Source organism: Thunnus albacares, chromosome 2 (genome assembly GCF_914725855.1).
Source record: "Thunnus albacares chromosome 2, fThuAlb1.1, whole genome shotgun sequence".
NCBI lineage: Eukaryota > Metazoa > Chordata > Actinopteri > Scombriformes > Scombridae > Thunnus > Thunnus albacares.
Window position 1 is genome coordinate 22,840,768 of NC_058107.1, and position 15,986 is coordinate 22,856,753.

The 15,986-nt window shown below is 40.3% G+C and overlaps 1 protein-coding gene across 1 annotated transcript; it reads right to left on the reverse strand.

Annotated features, from left to right (window-relative positions):
* Window positions 1-3,714: 3,714 nt before the first annotated feature.
* LOC122997567 (RNA-binding protein MEX3B) lies at window positions 3,715-13,749 on the reverse strand. The gene is made up of 5 exons (XM_044373800.1): window positions 12,513-13,749; window positions 10,851-11,089; window positions 10,593-10,638; window positions 8,546-9,300; window positions 3,715-7,899 (listed from the first exon to the last, which is right to left on the reverse strand). The coding sequence occupies exons 1-5, from the start codon at window positions 13,162-13,164 to the stop codon at window positions 7,489-7,491; spliced, it is 2,103 nt and encodes a 700-aa protein (XP_044229735.1). The 5' UTR covers window positions 13,165-13,749; the 3' UTR covers window positions 3,715-7,488.
* Window positions 13,750-15,986: the final 2,237 nt, after the last annotated feature.

Here is a 15,986-nt window from a genome sequence, read left to right on the forward strand (position 1 = left end):
TCCGCAACATCTTAAACATTAACGATTCGCAGCCCACTTATGTACTACTTGATCCAGGTCTCTTGTGTATATACTGACAAAGATGAGAGAATTTAAGACAGTTTCCCAGCAATATTGATATATTTTCTTGGTTTTATTTTTTTTACTTTTATTAAGTGATTTGTATTATATTTTTAGCACTTTACATTTTTTTTTTTCTTCTTGTTTTTAACTCAGTAACCCTTATTTTGAGGTGGTTGTCCTGCGATAAAAAGGAGTGAATAGGTTGGTTTATATTTTATGTAGAGCAGAGGCGACATTGTGATGCATTTGTATTAAAAACACATGTAACACTAATGAACCACCTTTTTAAAAAAATCAGTATTTGCCCTTTCACTCTATAAGCATTTACACACGTGTGTAGGGTTTCTTTTGGCTGTTGCGGTCTTTTTTTTTTTCCTTTTGGATTTGCCGTCTTTTTAATCCATGTAAATAACTTTGTTTTTGAAATGCATGTCAATGTTTGCATGAATGTAAATGGAAGATAGACCCCTCCATCCCTGCCCTCCTTTTTAAAAAAAAAAAAACAAGTCCCTCACTTTTCCTACATTAGACACTGAACTGAACTATATGAGGAGAGTAGAAACCAGGAAGTACTTTTTGTTTTTGCTGGATTACAATTAATTACATTGAAGGGCATGCAGAGGGAAGCCACACAGTCATAACAGATACAAACGATGCAAATGAGTGATTTGTATAAACTCGACCTTTTAGCAGCCGAGCTCCTAAAGAAGACAGCGTGTCTGCCAAAACATCCCTTTTCTATAAACACGGTAGCTTCATCGGTTATTGATGTGCAGCTTCTCTTTTTATATTACTCTTTGATATTCTCCCTCTCACAGGTGGCGAAACAGATGAATGAAATAATTTGATTTCATCACATGTCCCCTCCTCTCTCCTCTGCCCCGAGCTGCATGTGATCATCTGTTACACTGTTGTTGTTTTGTTTTTTTTAAAGGCATTTGTTATAGATAACACACATTGATTAGGAATGATTTCTTTCTTTCGCTCCCCCTCAGTTGTGTCCCACAAACATCTGCTCATGCTTTTCCACACTGAGCTGCCATACAGTATTTTTTTTTCTTGTTGTCTGTTAACATAGCTATATAACAAGTTGTTTTTTTTTTTTTTTTTTTTAACTAACTATATCCCTAAACAGGTGTGTACCTTTTTGAACAATGCTGTCGTGTTACAGATGAAATGGAAAAAGGTTTAATTGGTGTTCAAGGTTTAGTTGAAAATCACAGATTTGAGGGTTTTTTTCTTTTTGTCCGCTCTGATATTCAATTGAAAGTGGGTTTTTTTTTTTATTGTCTTTTTATTTTTAAGCAAATTTAAGCGATGGCCTCTTTGTCCCCTTTCTGCCTTTCTTTGACCATTTCATTTTGAACAGCGTAACAGGGGTTAAGTCATTTAAAGAGTTCAACTTAAGGATTTATTCACATAATTATGCATCTGATCAAATGGCAGGAAACAGGATATTAACTGATTATATGTCACTGACAGAGCTGAATTTGTCCGGAGAGGTAACCTGTTATATTCTGTTGTGCTTTAAGGTGGACAGATGATTTTATAATACTTGCAGTTATTATAGGAGCCTAAAGACACAGCTCAGATGGGCTGATGTTGACTACTATGACAGATTGCAGATATAAATTTTACCTGTATTTCTTATGTGAGAGTCTATAATTAAATATGGCCTGATATTCTGTAACGAGTGACCTGTTCATTTTCTCAACGAGGTAATAATGTGTTTATGAGGAAGAAAATTAGTAGAACTTCAAGGCTGTTGTAGACAGGTGTTTTCACTTACTCTGGCTGATTAGGCCTCTGCTCAGGTTGAAGTAGGGCAGCGCCGGGCCAACGTCAAAACTGTCCCGACTCAACAGGTGCGACAGGAGAGTGAGTCACATGTCAACGAACCACAAAAGACGTCTGATCGGGCGCCAAAGTGAACACACCTGTGTGGTTGGACCACAGGTATGCAGGGACTTAAAAAATCCTTGGTTTGACCAAAAGTTAATGTGGTCTGAACATCTTGTGGTTTTAACAGAATCGCACTGGGTCGAGGCTATTTGTGTGAGGTTCAGACAATTTATTTAGGTTAAACCATAAACAGAAGGGAAAACCTGACTGTAAAAAGATATCATACACAAATACAACAGATCACCACAGGCAGACGGCGCATACTGTGAGTGCATTTCTATGAAAGTAATCTTGACAAAATCAATCATTTAAAGGCCCGCACAGCCATAGTAAAACCCACACAGGTGGTGTTAATTATTTTGGCTCTTGGGAGTGTGAGTGAGTGTGTGTGTGTGTGTGTGTGTGTGTGTGCTTGACTGACATCTACCTCAATATCCTGTTAACTTTGTTGCTCCTGTGTGGGCGGAACAAATTACACCTTTGGCAGACGGTTTGGCTCGTCGTAGTAGGACAAGCACAGGTGTTACTAGTAACATTAACGGTGGCGCCTTTCTTTTCTGGCGTCCCAGTAAACCGTGAAAGTGAGCCAGCATGCACGATACCACGATACCCTGGAACTGAAGCAGCTAAATGGAATTTAGTCATCAGTCATTTTATCATTTACACCTGTGCTTTTCACACTAGAACATGTCAAAAACACCTATTCTGTTGTAACTCCACCGACATTCAACATGAGTTTAAGTCTAATCATCCGTAACTGATAAACATCTGAGTCAGCGAACAGGACCTTTAATGACTTGTGACTTTTTCCCCAAATACAGTCATAGACATACACGTTGTCTATCAATCATCCTCCTCCAACTACACGATCATTTGTCCAGATTCCAGCTGCAAAATTCAAACATATTTGATGGACTCAGTCACATGGTGAAATGATTTAAATCCAAAACCCACACTGCACGTTATCATGCACTGACTACTGACGGTGAGCTGCCATATCACACTCAATCTTTATAATTAGTTGACACAACCAAATAGATTTAAATCTGTATTCCTGTTTTCATGCAGATAAGACTACTGAGGTCATGTTCATATTTACACTACTAGCTCCGTACCAGTGCTCTTCTATAGCTGTTCCTGTGTCATGTAAATATCACAATAATGAAAACATATTAAACCAAAACATGGTGAGTGTTGCATCACAGATCAGTCTGTTCAACACTTGTGTACTTCGAACATAAACCCAAATATTCGCAGCCAATTGAAAAGGGTCTTTGTCTTGTGATAGAAACTACGACTTGGGACTAAAATCAGGACCAAAAGCCTTTTTTTCCACAAAAGTAATTTGTAAGCACTGTTAACATACAGATCACAAATGATCATTTGCAAATTGCAGATATATTTGCAAGACCTACATGACACTTGCACACTCATGCAAGCAGGGCTCAAAAGTTTTTTTGTCCACTGGCCACATAGCAGGTGAATGTTCAAATTTTATCAGCAATTCAATAGATTACCATTGTTGTTTTTACTGGTGAGTGAAGCAAAACGACCAGCCGCTTGCATATTTTTACCAGCATTTGACTGGTGCTAATTTTGAGCCCTAGTTGCAAGTACATTGTTTATTTTAATGAATGAAACATGACAAAAGTAGAGATGGAAATGTTTTCATGTTGCACATTTGGTGAAACAGGTTCCTGAAAAAAAAATCACCATTTTTCATTAGAAATGAATCACAGTAGTCTGACGTGGCTTTAAATGAAACCGTCTTTATTAAGTAACTTTAATATCAGAAAAATAAAACTCTTAAATTCTCTTTACAGCAAATATATAATATCAGTGCTTTGGCCGCAATAACTTAAAAGGCCGTTATAAAATATAGTCTGCTTTTAAACTCCTGACTCAATTTGAAGAATTTATATGCCATAAGACTCCCCCTACATATACATAACAAAAGTGTAGTAAAATTAGCAAATACTTTGAACTGTTGGTACAGCTTAACAATATATGTATTTATATATAGATAATCTAATACATTTTACAGTATACCTTTCTTAATTTGGTGGCATACAGACGAGACAGGCAGCTTGAATCCTTGGCCTTTGTACAGTTGCAGTGTGATGTTCTACATTGGCGGTACATTATGAAGACATGCTTGTGATGCATATTCCATTTCCACTAGGTTAAAACGGCAGCTATCAATACTATTATCATCATCATCATCATCAATACTGTAAACTAAGAACTAATCTACAAGCAGATAGCATTGACACCCTCCTGCAACATTTCTGGGTTTCCAGCTCTTCATTCACTTAATCGCTTAGAGAAGAAGTAAAAAAAAAAAAAAGTTTTTAAATCTTATTGTAAACATTTTAATATAGATATATGTATATATTTATGAAATGTAACAAAATAAAAATAAGTTCTGTATATTTATCAGTCATTAACAGTAATATTATAATACATACACAAAAATGTCAATAGATTCATGTCAATAAACTGAGGGCCGACAGTGTATTGCATTCCCTCAGAGAGAGAAAGAGAGCAAAAAGAGATCGACCCTTTGGAGAGCTGTGAAAAGTAAGACAAAAAAAAAGGACGGATAGAAGACCCGAGGAGAGGAGAGGGGGAAGGGGGGGCAGAAGCAGATGGGGTTTTTTTGCACTTTTGGGACTCGTTTGGTTCCATTTCCTCGAGAAAGCTCGATCATCCGTGAAAGAGACAATATTTAAGAAAACAGAGCTGAGCGGTGAAATAACTCCCAAATACTGTTTACAGCTGGAATGCTGGAGGGACTGTAGTCCAACATCCACGCAGTAAAGCAACAGTATTGACCTCATGTAGTGTCTTGCACAGTCCAAGATGAAATCATTCCAGCTGCTTCCCCTTCAAAATGTCCATAACTCAATTCAAAACCTGTAAAACAAAGTCTGGAGACACTGGTGTGGTAAAGCTAAGATTTGAGATGATTTTTCACCAAACTGTACCTTTTCTTCACTTTTCAGGCAGAGGAACGCACAAATGAACATGATGAAGGGGGAGGGGTGGGGGGCAAAAAAAAGAGAATGTGTTTTGAGTCCCAGCTAGTCAATAGTGTGCAGATACGGGGGAAGGCTGTGCTTTGTAGGGCACAGGACAGCAAAAGAGCTGATGAAACACGAGAAGCCAGGTGTGTACCATTGAAACAGACCATCTCATGAATCCATTAGAGCAGATTGTGAAGGTTTAACCCTGACTGAAATGTAGCAGAATGCAGGAAAAAAAAAAAAAAAAAAAAACTGAAGACATGCGTCTGCCTACAAGTTGAAGCCGAATATTGTTTGAGCTCTATAACTAGAACCCGAGAGGAGTTTAATTCATCTAGTCCTTCCTTGAGCTGTTAACATACTGAGACGATTTTTGCATAGGCCTGGTAGACGAGACACGGTGTTAAATAAAAGACAAAGTGAAGCAAACGGCTGACCTTCATCTAAAATTTTGCATCCCAGTGGAATCATTTTGCCGACCGCTAACCAGCAAGGACACAAAATGTGAAGACGAGACGGCCACAGGGTGGAGCAGTTCGAGTGAAAGAACATTCAAGTGAAAGAAAAAAGATACTACTGAGATGGCTGAACTGAAAAGTCAGACAGCCTGACTGTACAGTACAGGGGGAAATTGTTCCAGATAACAGCCGCCTTTGCAGTAGAGTTTCACAGAATATCAGCTGTTACGGATCCCAGGTGAGGTTTAAGTATTAATTAGGCATACTTAATACCATCTACAAAAGTGACTGCCATACAGGGGAGGAGGAATGTTACCAAAAGGTACGAGCTGTGCATATCTTTCTGGCTGAAAACCAGCACATGGTTTCCCAAACAAGGATGCAATCAAGGTAAAAAAAAAAAAAGAAAAAAAAGAAAGAAATTCATAAAAAAATAATAGAGAAGGAAAAAAATATGAATCAAATAAACTAAACTGGAGTGTTCGGTGCCAAAAGGATAAAACAAAATAGGCAGTAAATACTTGAAAAGGGCTCTCAACAAATAGGAAGCAAAAAGAAATTTTTAAAAAACATCCCTGTGATTTCACCTTTTGTTCCACCAAGATGCGTTTTAAGAGATTGAACTTTGACAAATACATTAAGACTTCGGTCTGTCAGCTTGTGTTCTTTCGAGCCAAGATCTGGATTTGTAGATAGTGTTGTCAGTAAATTACAGGCTTTCCAAAAAGGCCACAAGTTTGTGTTTTTTTTTGTTGTTTTTTTTTTTGTTTTTAAGACAGAGCAACACTGTGTCCACTCAACCAGTTGTTTCTTTTTGTTTACTCAGAACGGAATTAGGCACAAGTTTGTCGTAAACAGTAGAAATGGAAAGCAACGTGGCGATACTGGTGTGGTGTAACATCCTGGTACTCTACACAAAAAAAAAAAACAACCAGTCAACCACTTGTTGGTTCTAATTTGGGAAATAAAAAAAATAAAAAAAAGTGGCGCCACTGAGGTAACAGGAAGTTGCCATTGGAGTGTGACAACTTTGCAGTTGCGTATTTGACCCACTGAGGTTTAATAACTCTGTGGGTGTGTTTGCATGCATATTGCAGAGAATCAAATATTCTGATTTATGTTTTGGAGCATGTAAACATTAAATCCTGTTTAAAGAAGCACAGATACACTTCACTAGCCTGATAATAATTATAAATATTATCTGGAATAGAGTGGCATTTGCCGTGGTAATGTAGCATGTGTACATATACTGTATATATCCAGTTTACTGCTGTAGGCATTCAAATTCTCTGGTAATCATGAGCATACTATTAGAAATTTTAATTTATACATATTCATATTTGGGTCTCACTATATGTAAACATGCTCACTTACTTACTCCTATTCTTCTCCTTGATTTTCCGGCTGTGAGCAAAATAAACGAGGCAAAGGGCAAAAAAAAAAAGGGGGGGGGGCAGGGCTACAATGTCAGCACATAAAAACAACTGTAGCAGCAAAAATTTAAAAGGTGGATAAAACTTTTGAGATGTAGACAAAAAAAAAAAAACCAACAACTTTGACCCAAATGCCAACAGAATTCAACGTTCGTTTAAAAAAATAATTAGGAAATATAAGTAGGCAGAAACTGATAATTAAATGTTTCAGGGGAAGAAAATGTAAATCAAAAAATCATGATGAGCAAAAAAAAACAAAACAAAAAAACCCACCCCACCCAATGCTACATAGAGAGTTTCCAACCCTCCCATTGATCAATCAATCAATCAATCAATCAATCAATCTAGGAAGAAGACTTCACAATAGCAGGCACATGAACGGGTTGAACACCCTCACCCATGCCCTAAATACAGATCATTCCTTATTCAGCTATTCTCCCTCACCTCTGTCAACTAAAACCAAGTTGAGGATGCACCTAAACACTGATTCAGGGGTCAGTTTTGTAATTTCCCTACACACGTTATGAATTGGAAGTGTTGGGAAGGCTGGTCCCTCATCAGCCATCAAGGTGAATAAATTTAAAAAAAAAAAAAAAAAGAAAAAAATCACATGTTGCGGAGCTGAATGGCCTGTGTAACCGGGGACAGGCACACAGGGCACACCGCATCTGGACCCTGGCATATTTGGGTGGCACAATCTAGACAGAAGAGGTTATGGCCGCAAGGAACCAAGGCAGCGATCACCTGGCTATCCATACAGTGGATACAGATCTCCTGCCCTCTACCCGCTGATCCGAGCCCCGGCCGATAGGAGAGGGAGCATTCGGGAGGGGAGGAGGAGGAAGCGGTGCTTTCGCTGGAAGAGGAGAAGGCCGAGCAGTAGGAGGGGAGCCTGTGGGCGTCGAGGGTCCCGGCTGAACCGAAAGTCCCTCGGTGGACACGCTGGGCCTGAGGATGCTCCAAGGCCTCTGTCCCAGAGAAGGTTGGGGAGAGCCGGGGCGTCCCGGGCTGACTGGTCTGGAGACATGAGTGACAACGTGAATATGTTTACTTATCAGGACATTTCGGTGTCATCGATGAAAACAAAGAACTAGCAAATAAATATAAAAACATCTTCGTCTAAGTAATGTATAATTAATAGTGATGAAACGATTTAACAGTTAGATTCCACATATTACACATATATTACATATTACTCATTGTTATTTTATCAACTAAAAATAAGGATTTGTTGCTTTTCTCTGTTCTATATAATCTGAAATTGACTATGTTTGTGTTTTTGATTGTTAGAACAACAAAACAAGCAATGTGAGGAGGTGACATCGGGCTCTGGGAATGTGAGCAGCAATCTGCACAATTTTTTAGACTAAACAATTTATCGAAAAAACAATCAACATATCAATTAAGAAAATAATGCTTAGTTGCAGCCATAATCATCAACGCATTTCAGAGGCTCAAGATGCACAGTTAGCGGCTTAGTTACAGGAGACAGAACCGTCTGAGCCAAAATGTTTCATACAGATTTTTTTCTTCAATTTTTCAGGCTAACAGGATTAGCAATAGCTACAAATGATAAATGCTACAAGCTACAAGTAATATAAACATCTATTTTTAGAACAAATACATACATACTGCCAAAACTATAAGGATTCATTTTATTCACCTGACTTTGACGAGCATCGAAGGCCTGAAGGGTTTGGTGGTCCACAAAGGGGCTCCAGATGTGGGGCTGTGCAGCAGGGTGCGAGGCTTGGGCAGTGGAGATGGTTAAGGGGTCAAACCCTGAGGAGGAGCCTCCACCTCCCAGGCCTATCAGCTCCTCAGACCCGACAGGAAGGACGCTGTCACCAAACCAGAAGCTTGTACCGCCACCATTACCGTTGTTGTTGTTGTTGTTGTTGTTGTTAGAATTGGCGTTAAACGTGCAGTTTGGGCTGAAATCCGCCATCCGGTTACCGTTCCCGCTGCCGGGGAAGGAATCAGCTGAGCTGGAGCCGCTGCCGAGGGAGCTGGAGCTGTCATTACGGTAGGTGGAAGACATCCTGACACCGCTGTTAATATTGCTATTGATTCGCTGAGTACCGTTGATGCTCATTGGCAGCACGCCACCACCGCCTGATGATGATACGCCAGCATGAAGCCACCCGGCCTCCCCCAACCCTGCTGCCGCCGCCGCCGCAGCCGCAGAACTCTCAAAGCTGACGTCCGTCCCGTTAAACTGAAAGTCATTGTTGTCTACACCTGGAGCCTCGATGCCTCCACAGGTTCCGGTGCGGAGGGCGATGTGCGCCTCTATCTCCTCCCTCGCACGGTCCACGTTCTCGGGCATCCCGGTGACCTCGAACACCGGCTCTTTGTCACGGCTCGGTGTCACGATGTAGGTGTGAGTCTGTTGTTGAATGCGTTTGATGGTCGCCCCTGAAAGACATGACCAGACCGAGCGATTGTCAGCTGAACAAAAAGTTTAAATAACCGCTCTCGTTAAACGGCTACATGAATGTCAAGAGTTCACCGTTTGAACTTAGTCTGACATTTGGTGTGACCGTTTCTGAGAACAAACAAATGAGACATCAAAGAGGAGAAAAGAATAGTTTAGTGTCAAGATAAAGAGCAAAACATCAATGGTGCTGAAGACATTCACTGCAGAAAATCTGAAAACCATGTGAACGAATCCCTACGTCGTCATCAGCCCTCTACTGTGGCTTGACCTGATTGTGTCAACTTGACAAAACAGCCCACGAAGAGTCACGTTAACAACTTTATATTTTTTTCAGACAATAAAATCTGACAATCTTGGTGAAACTCATCCCACCTAACCACAACACTGTGGGTTTAGTGTACAACTTTTTCAAGTTTTAACGCGATATATTCTGTATGTATGTCTTAAATTAACATTGTCACCTCGCCTTCTCCGGCCTAAATGACACGTGCTTGAGAACCGCTGCGGTGCAATTTACAAATCAACCTCAGGGCTTCCTGACATTGAGGTGGTAATGTCAACAGGGCAGGAGGTTAATGACTCTGTGAGGGCAAAATGTAACTTCTGGAGCGGAGCTGGAGAATATTAAAACTCATTCTGAGGCCGTCGGCAACAAAATACAATCAGTTACACATTTCACAGTTTCCTTAATGATCTGAAAACAAATCTGTGTTGTACGGGCTATTACAGCAATCTGGTTAGTTTGTTAGTCACGTACAAGATATATACAAATACCTATCTCAACCACATTATGATCCAAAGCATTAATTGCATAATGAAAGTTAAATATTAACAAAATAACCTGGTGATGATTCCCAACATGAAAATGATAAATAATTAAATATATTTCAGGTACTTTACCCTTTTGTGAGCACTCACGCCGTTTGTACCATTGTTTACATGAAATCTAAATGAAGAAACAATCTAAAAAAACCTGCTACGAACATGATTTAACTCCCAAAGTACAGTTCCACTCTCACAAGCACTTATCAGCCTGACAAGGAAGTGAGACTTCTGCTGTTACGAAACACGTCTCTGGTCTTAAATTACATTCTGGCCTTGATAGTGTATGTTGGTGCACACCTGTGCGGTTTTTTCATTCAAAGCAACATTCGCTATGAAAACAAAAGACAAACCTGACGTTTTGTGAACACTCTTTACAGCATGAAATCCCCTTAATCAAGCAAAAAAAAAGGGGTTTATCTGAGAACAGAATGAATTGAGAACCTACCTTTGGGACCCACAACCAGCCCGACAACACGATATGGCACCCGCACCTGTAAGGTTGAAAAGATATGAGGTAACTATACATTACTCATATTATAAAAACATAAAATACAGAGTAGATCCTTTTCAACATGTTTAGATGGTAACACAGCAACACAGAAGTATTATAATAACTGCACTTGAAGTGGCTCACTGTATAACAATGTCAGCATATCTTTAACATTTTAACAACACAATGACTCATTATCAAACTCTTGCTGACCTGAATAGTCGTCTGTCCAGGTAGAGCAGGGGTTCCTGGACCGGATGCGGTGGCCAGAGGGCCCGCTTTGTTTCGAGAGGCTCTGATAAGGGAGAAGTGTTCAGCCGCAGACAGGATCTCCCTCTTGGCCATGGCCACATCTTCCTTACGTCCCGTTACAACAAAGACAGGCTGCTCACCCCTCACTGGTGTCTTAATGTAGGTGTTGGTCTTGGCTCGCAGTGCCTTAATCTTACAGCCTGTCGGAGGCAAATTAAACACAGAAAAGGAAATAGGGGGCAAGTTAAGTCAACTTAATCTGTTTAGCCAAAAATCACAAATTGTCCTCAAAGGGCTTTAAATTCTGTGCTATGTGAGACACTTTCTGACCTTACTGCCTCAATGTGGATAAGAGAAGTTATTAAAACAAATGCCAAAAAGTACAAGTTGGGTTAAAACAACAGTCAGGTGCCCGTATGAACACTGAAAGATATTTTCCTCGCTGTAATCATTCCTCCTGTTCATACTGACTGTTAAAAGATCCCCTTTAAATGTGCTTTCAATGTAATTGATGGGGGACAAAATCCACAGTGTGTCCACACAGTCATTTTGTCCAAAAAAATGGATTTAAAAGTTGATCTGAAGCTTATATGAGGCTTCGGTAGTCTTAGTTAGTCATATCAAGTGGATATCTGCCACATTTACAGTCTTTTTAGCATCAAATTCCCTCTTTATATTTCTCTGTTGAGCTGCGGTGGAAGAATAGTAACAAAAAGAGGGACTTTGGCACTAAAAAGACTGTAACATCGAAAGACATCTACTCGATTTGAAGCTTCATATTAGCCACAGATAAACTTTTAAACACATTTTTGCAAAAACTGTGAACCCGTCCTTTTAAAGTTTCCAGTCACTAATACCAATTAAAATTTACATGGCTTATAAATTAAAAATATTCCTTTCAGCTGTGGTGGAGAGTCCAACATCATTACCAGAGCCATTTCCTGTTGTTGTCAACACTGCAGTCTGGGCACCCTCCCCCAACTGGGCTCAAAAACACGTCACAATAACAACCTCCAAAACCCTGACATTAAGCTATGTAAAGTTTATGTTTAAAATAAAGACCAGAGAAATGCGTCGGATATCTCAGAAAAGCCTGTCGTGTTTAGTTTGAGCACGGTAGTCTCGGTTATGTCACGGAGCTAACTATAACCTGCGAGCTGATGTGGCAAAGCAATGGTGACCATCATCATCATCACCATCACACACACACTGCTCCGAGACAAAAAGCCGAGCCAGATTTTTTAATAAAGCAAAGACGAGGCACCGCTGAGCAAAGACAAAACATCCATAATACAGAGGAGCTGTCACAGACGGGAGCTGCTGGCTGATAAAAACTTGTGATGTAAACTTTTTGTTGGAGTGTTGGAGGTTGGGGCGGCGCTGACCCAGTTAGCAGTTCGGAGGAGTGCTAAGCTAACATTACAGATCAAGAAGCAAAGTGGTGAATTTAACTTGTACTCAAGATGCCCTATATAAAAAATTTTAATTTATAAAAATCTGTAATGATGTAAGACAACATGTTAATATCGTATTTTAGTTCTTGCCTGTTCTATTTTCCCAACAAGTTTCGTTTGAACTCCATCAGCCTCTTAGCTTTAGCTGTTCAATCCGTCCGAAACTCACCCTGCCTGCCCACGATCTCCGCGACGTGCTCGGAGCTCGGCACGGCCACACACTCGGTCGTGTTGACACTCTTCCGCCGGGACAACAGCGACGCTTCGGCCTCGTAGCCCGACTCTCCGTACACGCCGGGCGGTAGCATCGCCATGCTGCCGGCCGGCGCTAGCAGGGCGCTGCCGCCGACTCCAGGATCATCCCGCTCGTCTCCGTTGTACAGCAAGACCGTCTCGACCTGCGGCGGCTCCATCCCGGGCGGCAGCACTGAGCCTCCCGGCCCCGGCGGGAGGTGTTGGGGGCGGTGGGCCTGCGCTAGCAACGAGCTACCGGTGCAGCCAGAGGTGGCTACAACTTCTGACTCTTCGTCCTCGGGCGCTGCCGTCATGTTCACTTCGTCTCCTGAAGGCGGCCGATGCAGCGGCTTCAAGTCTAGGACCGTACCGAGCAGGTTGAAATGGGAAACCGGGAGGAGCTGGTGGTGGTGGTGGTGGTGGTGGTGGTGGTGGTAGTGGGGGACGCTCTCATCTGGTTGTTCGGGGGTCTGGCTCTGGGTGCCGTGGTGCTCTTCGAGGCCCATACCGGCGAAAGCGTGCACTAGCGGCGGTGGGACCTCGGACTCTCCCTCGTCGGCCTCCAGCAAAGACGTGCTACTAGGCATGGTGCAAAACTTTTATTATGGTGCCGTTAAACGGACAACGAAGCGACTGATTAATCAAATTTCTTTTTGTGTAGAAAAAAATAAAAAAGCGACCAGCGCCTGTTGGTTGAAATGTGTGGCTTTTGTTTTGTCTTGCCAGCTCTCCATGCAGCCCTCCCTACACTGTAATCTCGTAGTATTGGTTCGCGCGAGACTTTGTTTTGGGTCAAACGTGTATTCACAACAGTCATGAAGACGCACTCAGTGCGCATCACTCAGGGATAATGAGAACAATACATCATAATATATAACAATTTATAATTGGTCACATGCATTTATCTATACTGAATTCACCTTTTCAAACCTTTTCACACAGTTATCTTTACGTACACTTAATCTTTCATCCAAAATGCACCAATGCAACCAAAACACTTCATCATAGGATCAACTCTTGTACCATAACACTGATACTTGTCCCCCAACAAGATAACTTTGTCACTCATAACACAATAATCTAAAAAGAAAAAACAATAACACTTTTTTTGCATAAACTAAGATTTATGACAAGAATGACACAACTTAACTGCGTGAATTGTATTGTAAATGTATTGTATGTAATGTATGTATGAACTTTTATATGCATTGTAAATGTGTAAATTTAATTTAACTAGTGCCTTTTTTTTTTTTTAAAGTTGTACTTGCACAGGCATAACATTATGCTGCTATTACTGCTGTTTTTGTTTTATTTTAACCACATCGAGAGAAGCCATGCAAAATCTCATTGCGCCTGAGAATAATGACAATAAAGATTATTTTTGATTCATTCTGAATTATGCTACCATCCAGCAGGATATGTTACAATAATGAATAAAAAAAAACTATACAATATGCTTCTGTAGGCTTTATTTTCAGCTGCCGATGTAGCAGAATGTAGCAATTTGCAGTCTAATTTACAGTAAGTTTTGTGTTATGTTAGCCTTTGTACACTATGTAAACTTGTGCAAAATGGACTGTATAGATAAACATACACTCACCAAGCACTTAATTAGGAACACCACCTGTGCTATCTAATGTAATCCAATACAACATATATTGAATATAATGCACATGCATCACATTTCTGACAAAAATTGAAAATGTATAAGCTTCATGAAAATAGAATTAATGGCAGAGCTGCACAGGTTTTCCTAATAAAGTGCTTGGTGAGTGCAGTTTGGGTAGTGGTTTAGTTTGAGTAAGAAATATGTGACCACTGAATGCATTTTGTGTCAAAACTATCAAAGCAATGAAAGGTTATCCACAGTGTAATCCAGATTGATTGCTGTTGTGCTGACTACTCAATACTGAGAAATACATATAAAAACTATAATACATTCATGGGTTTTAGATCCTGATGCATAAGGGGAGCACATCCAGTGAGGCCTCAGAATAGAAACAACCACTGTGGCATTTACACATTATGTAGAGTTGGAGGGGACATCTAGAGAAAAAAGTAGAAATTTGGATTGTTTTAGTACAATTTTTTGGCATTAGCTATGCAGAAGCATCTAATAGACCAATGTGACTTTGACCCCATGGTTATATATTAAGGCCACAGCAGGTGTCATAAATTGTACCTCTAATTGTCAGTAGATGCTGGTTCAAAGACAACTCTGTAGGCCTGTAGTCTTATTGAAAAGAATATTACCCAACTGATTGTCAGAGGTCAAAGCATTCATAAATACACTAGTGAGCATCCTGTGAGTTGACATAGAAATGGTCAATTCTTATAAGTGCCCGGTTGTCCACTTTAACAACAAAGTGGAGTTTGACAACACAGATACCCTCTACAAGAAGGGCCAGAGTCAACCTCATCTGCAGAGGAGGACTTTGCAACAGTCAGCAGTGGACTGCTGGGGTAGCAGCATCTCAGGTGAAGACAGAAAGAGGCTCTATACTAGGGTGTCTGCAGGACTCAGTCAGTCGCTTCTTGAGGGTTAATCCCTCATCTCAACATCCACAAACATACGGTAGGTCTCATAAAAATATTACTAAATATATCCAAAAGAAGCACTGATTCAGACATATCATCAGTTCTCAGGATAAACTCCTTTAAAGCATGGGTTCACAGTTTTCAAGTCTGTCTTAAAACAATAGTCAGATGCCCAAATGAACATTAAAACATGTTTTTCTTGCTATAATCATTCCTCCTGTTCATCCTGGCCTTTAGAAGATCATTTCATAATGCACTTACAATGTAAGTGATGGGGGCCGAAATCCACAAGCCTTCTTCTGTACAAAAATGCATTTAAAACTTTATCTGAACCTGATATGAAACTTCAGCTGTCCAAATGAGTCAAAACATTATTTTTAGAAGAAAAAGTCCCCTTTGTTGTCACTATACTTCCACTGCAGCTCAACACTATCTAAAGAAACACAAAGAGGGAATTTGATGTTAAAAAGACTGTAAATGTGGCAGATATCCACTTGATATGACCCACATCAAGACTGCTGAAGCCTCATGTAAACTTTAAATAAACTTATAAATGCATTTTTGAACAAAATGACTGTGCAGACACACTGTGGATTTTGTCCCTCATCACTTACATTGAAAGTGTATTTGAAGGGGATCTTTTAATAGCCGGTATGAACAAGAGGAATGATTGCAGTGAGGAAAACCTCTCTCAGTGTTCATATGGGCACCTGACTGTTGTTTTAAGACAGACTTGGAAAAAAAGAGAACCCATCCTTTAAATAGATGCCAGAGGCCTTTACATAATCTGAGGTACTGCCAGGAATTACACCATTGTGTCATAACTGGAGGCTGCCTAAAATAAAAAAAGAATGAAAATGGGTTGCAGTGA

What these genes read in the sequence shown, in the direction of transcription:
- LOC122997567 (XM_044373800.1), bottom strand. Translation starts at nt 13,164, where the DNA reads ATGCCTAGTAGCACGTCTTTGCTGGAGGCCGACGAGGGAGAGTCCGAG. An exon ending in GGAGATCGTGGGCAGGCAGG is followed by an intron (nt 11,090 to 12,512) that starts GTGAGTTTCGGA and finishes TGCCTCCGACAG; the next exon opens with GCTGTAAGATTAAGGCACTG. An exon ending in TCGATGCTCGTCAAAGTCAG is followed by an intron (nt 7,900 to 8,545) that starts GTGAATAAAATG and finishes TCATGTCTCCAG; the next exon opens with ACCAGTCAGCCCGGGACGCC.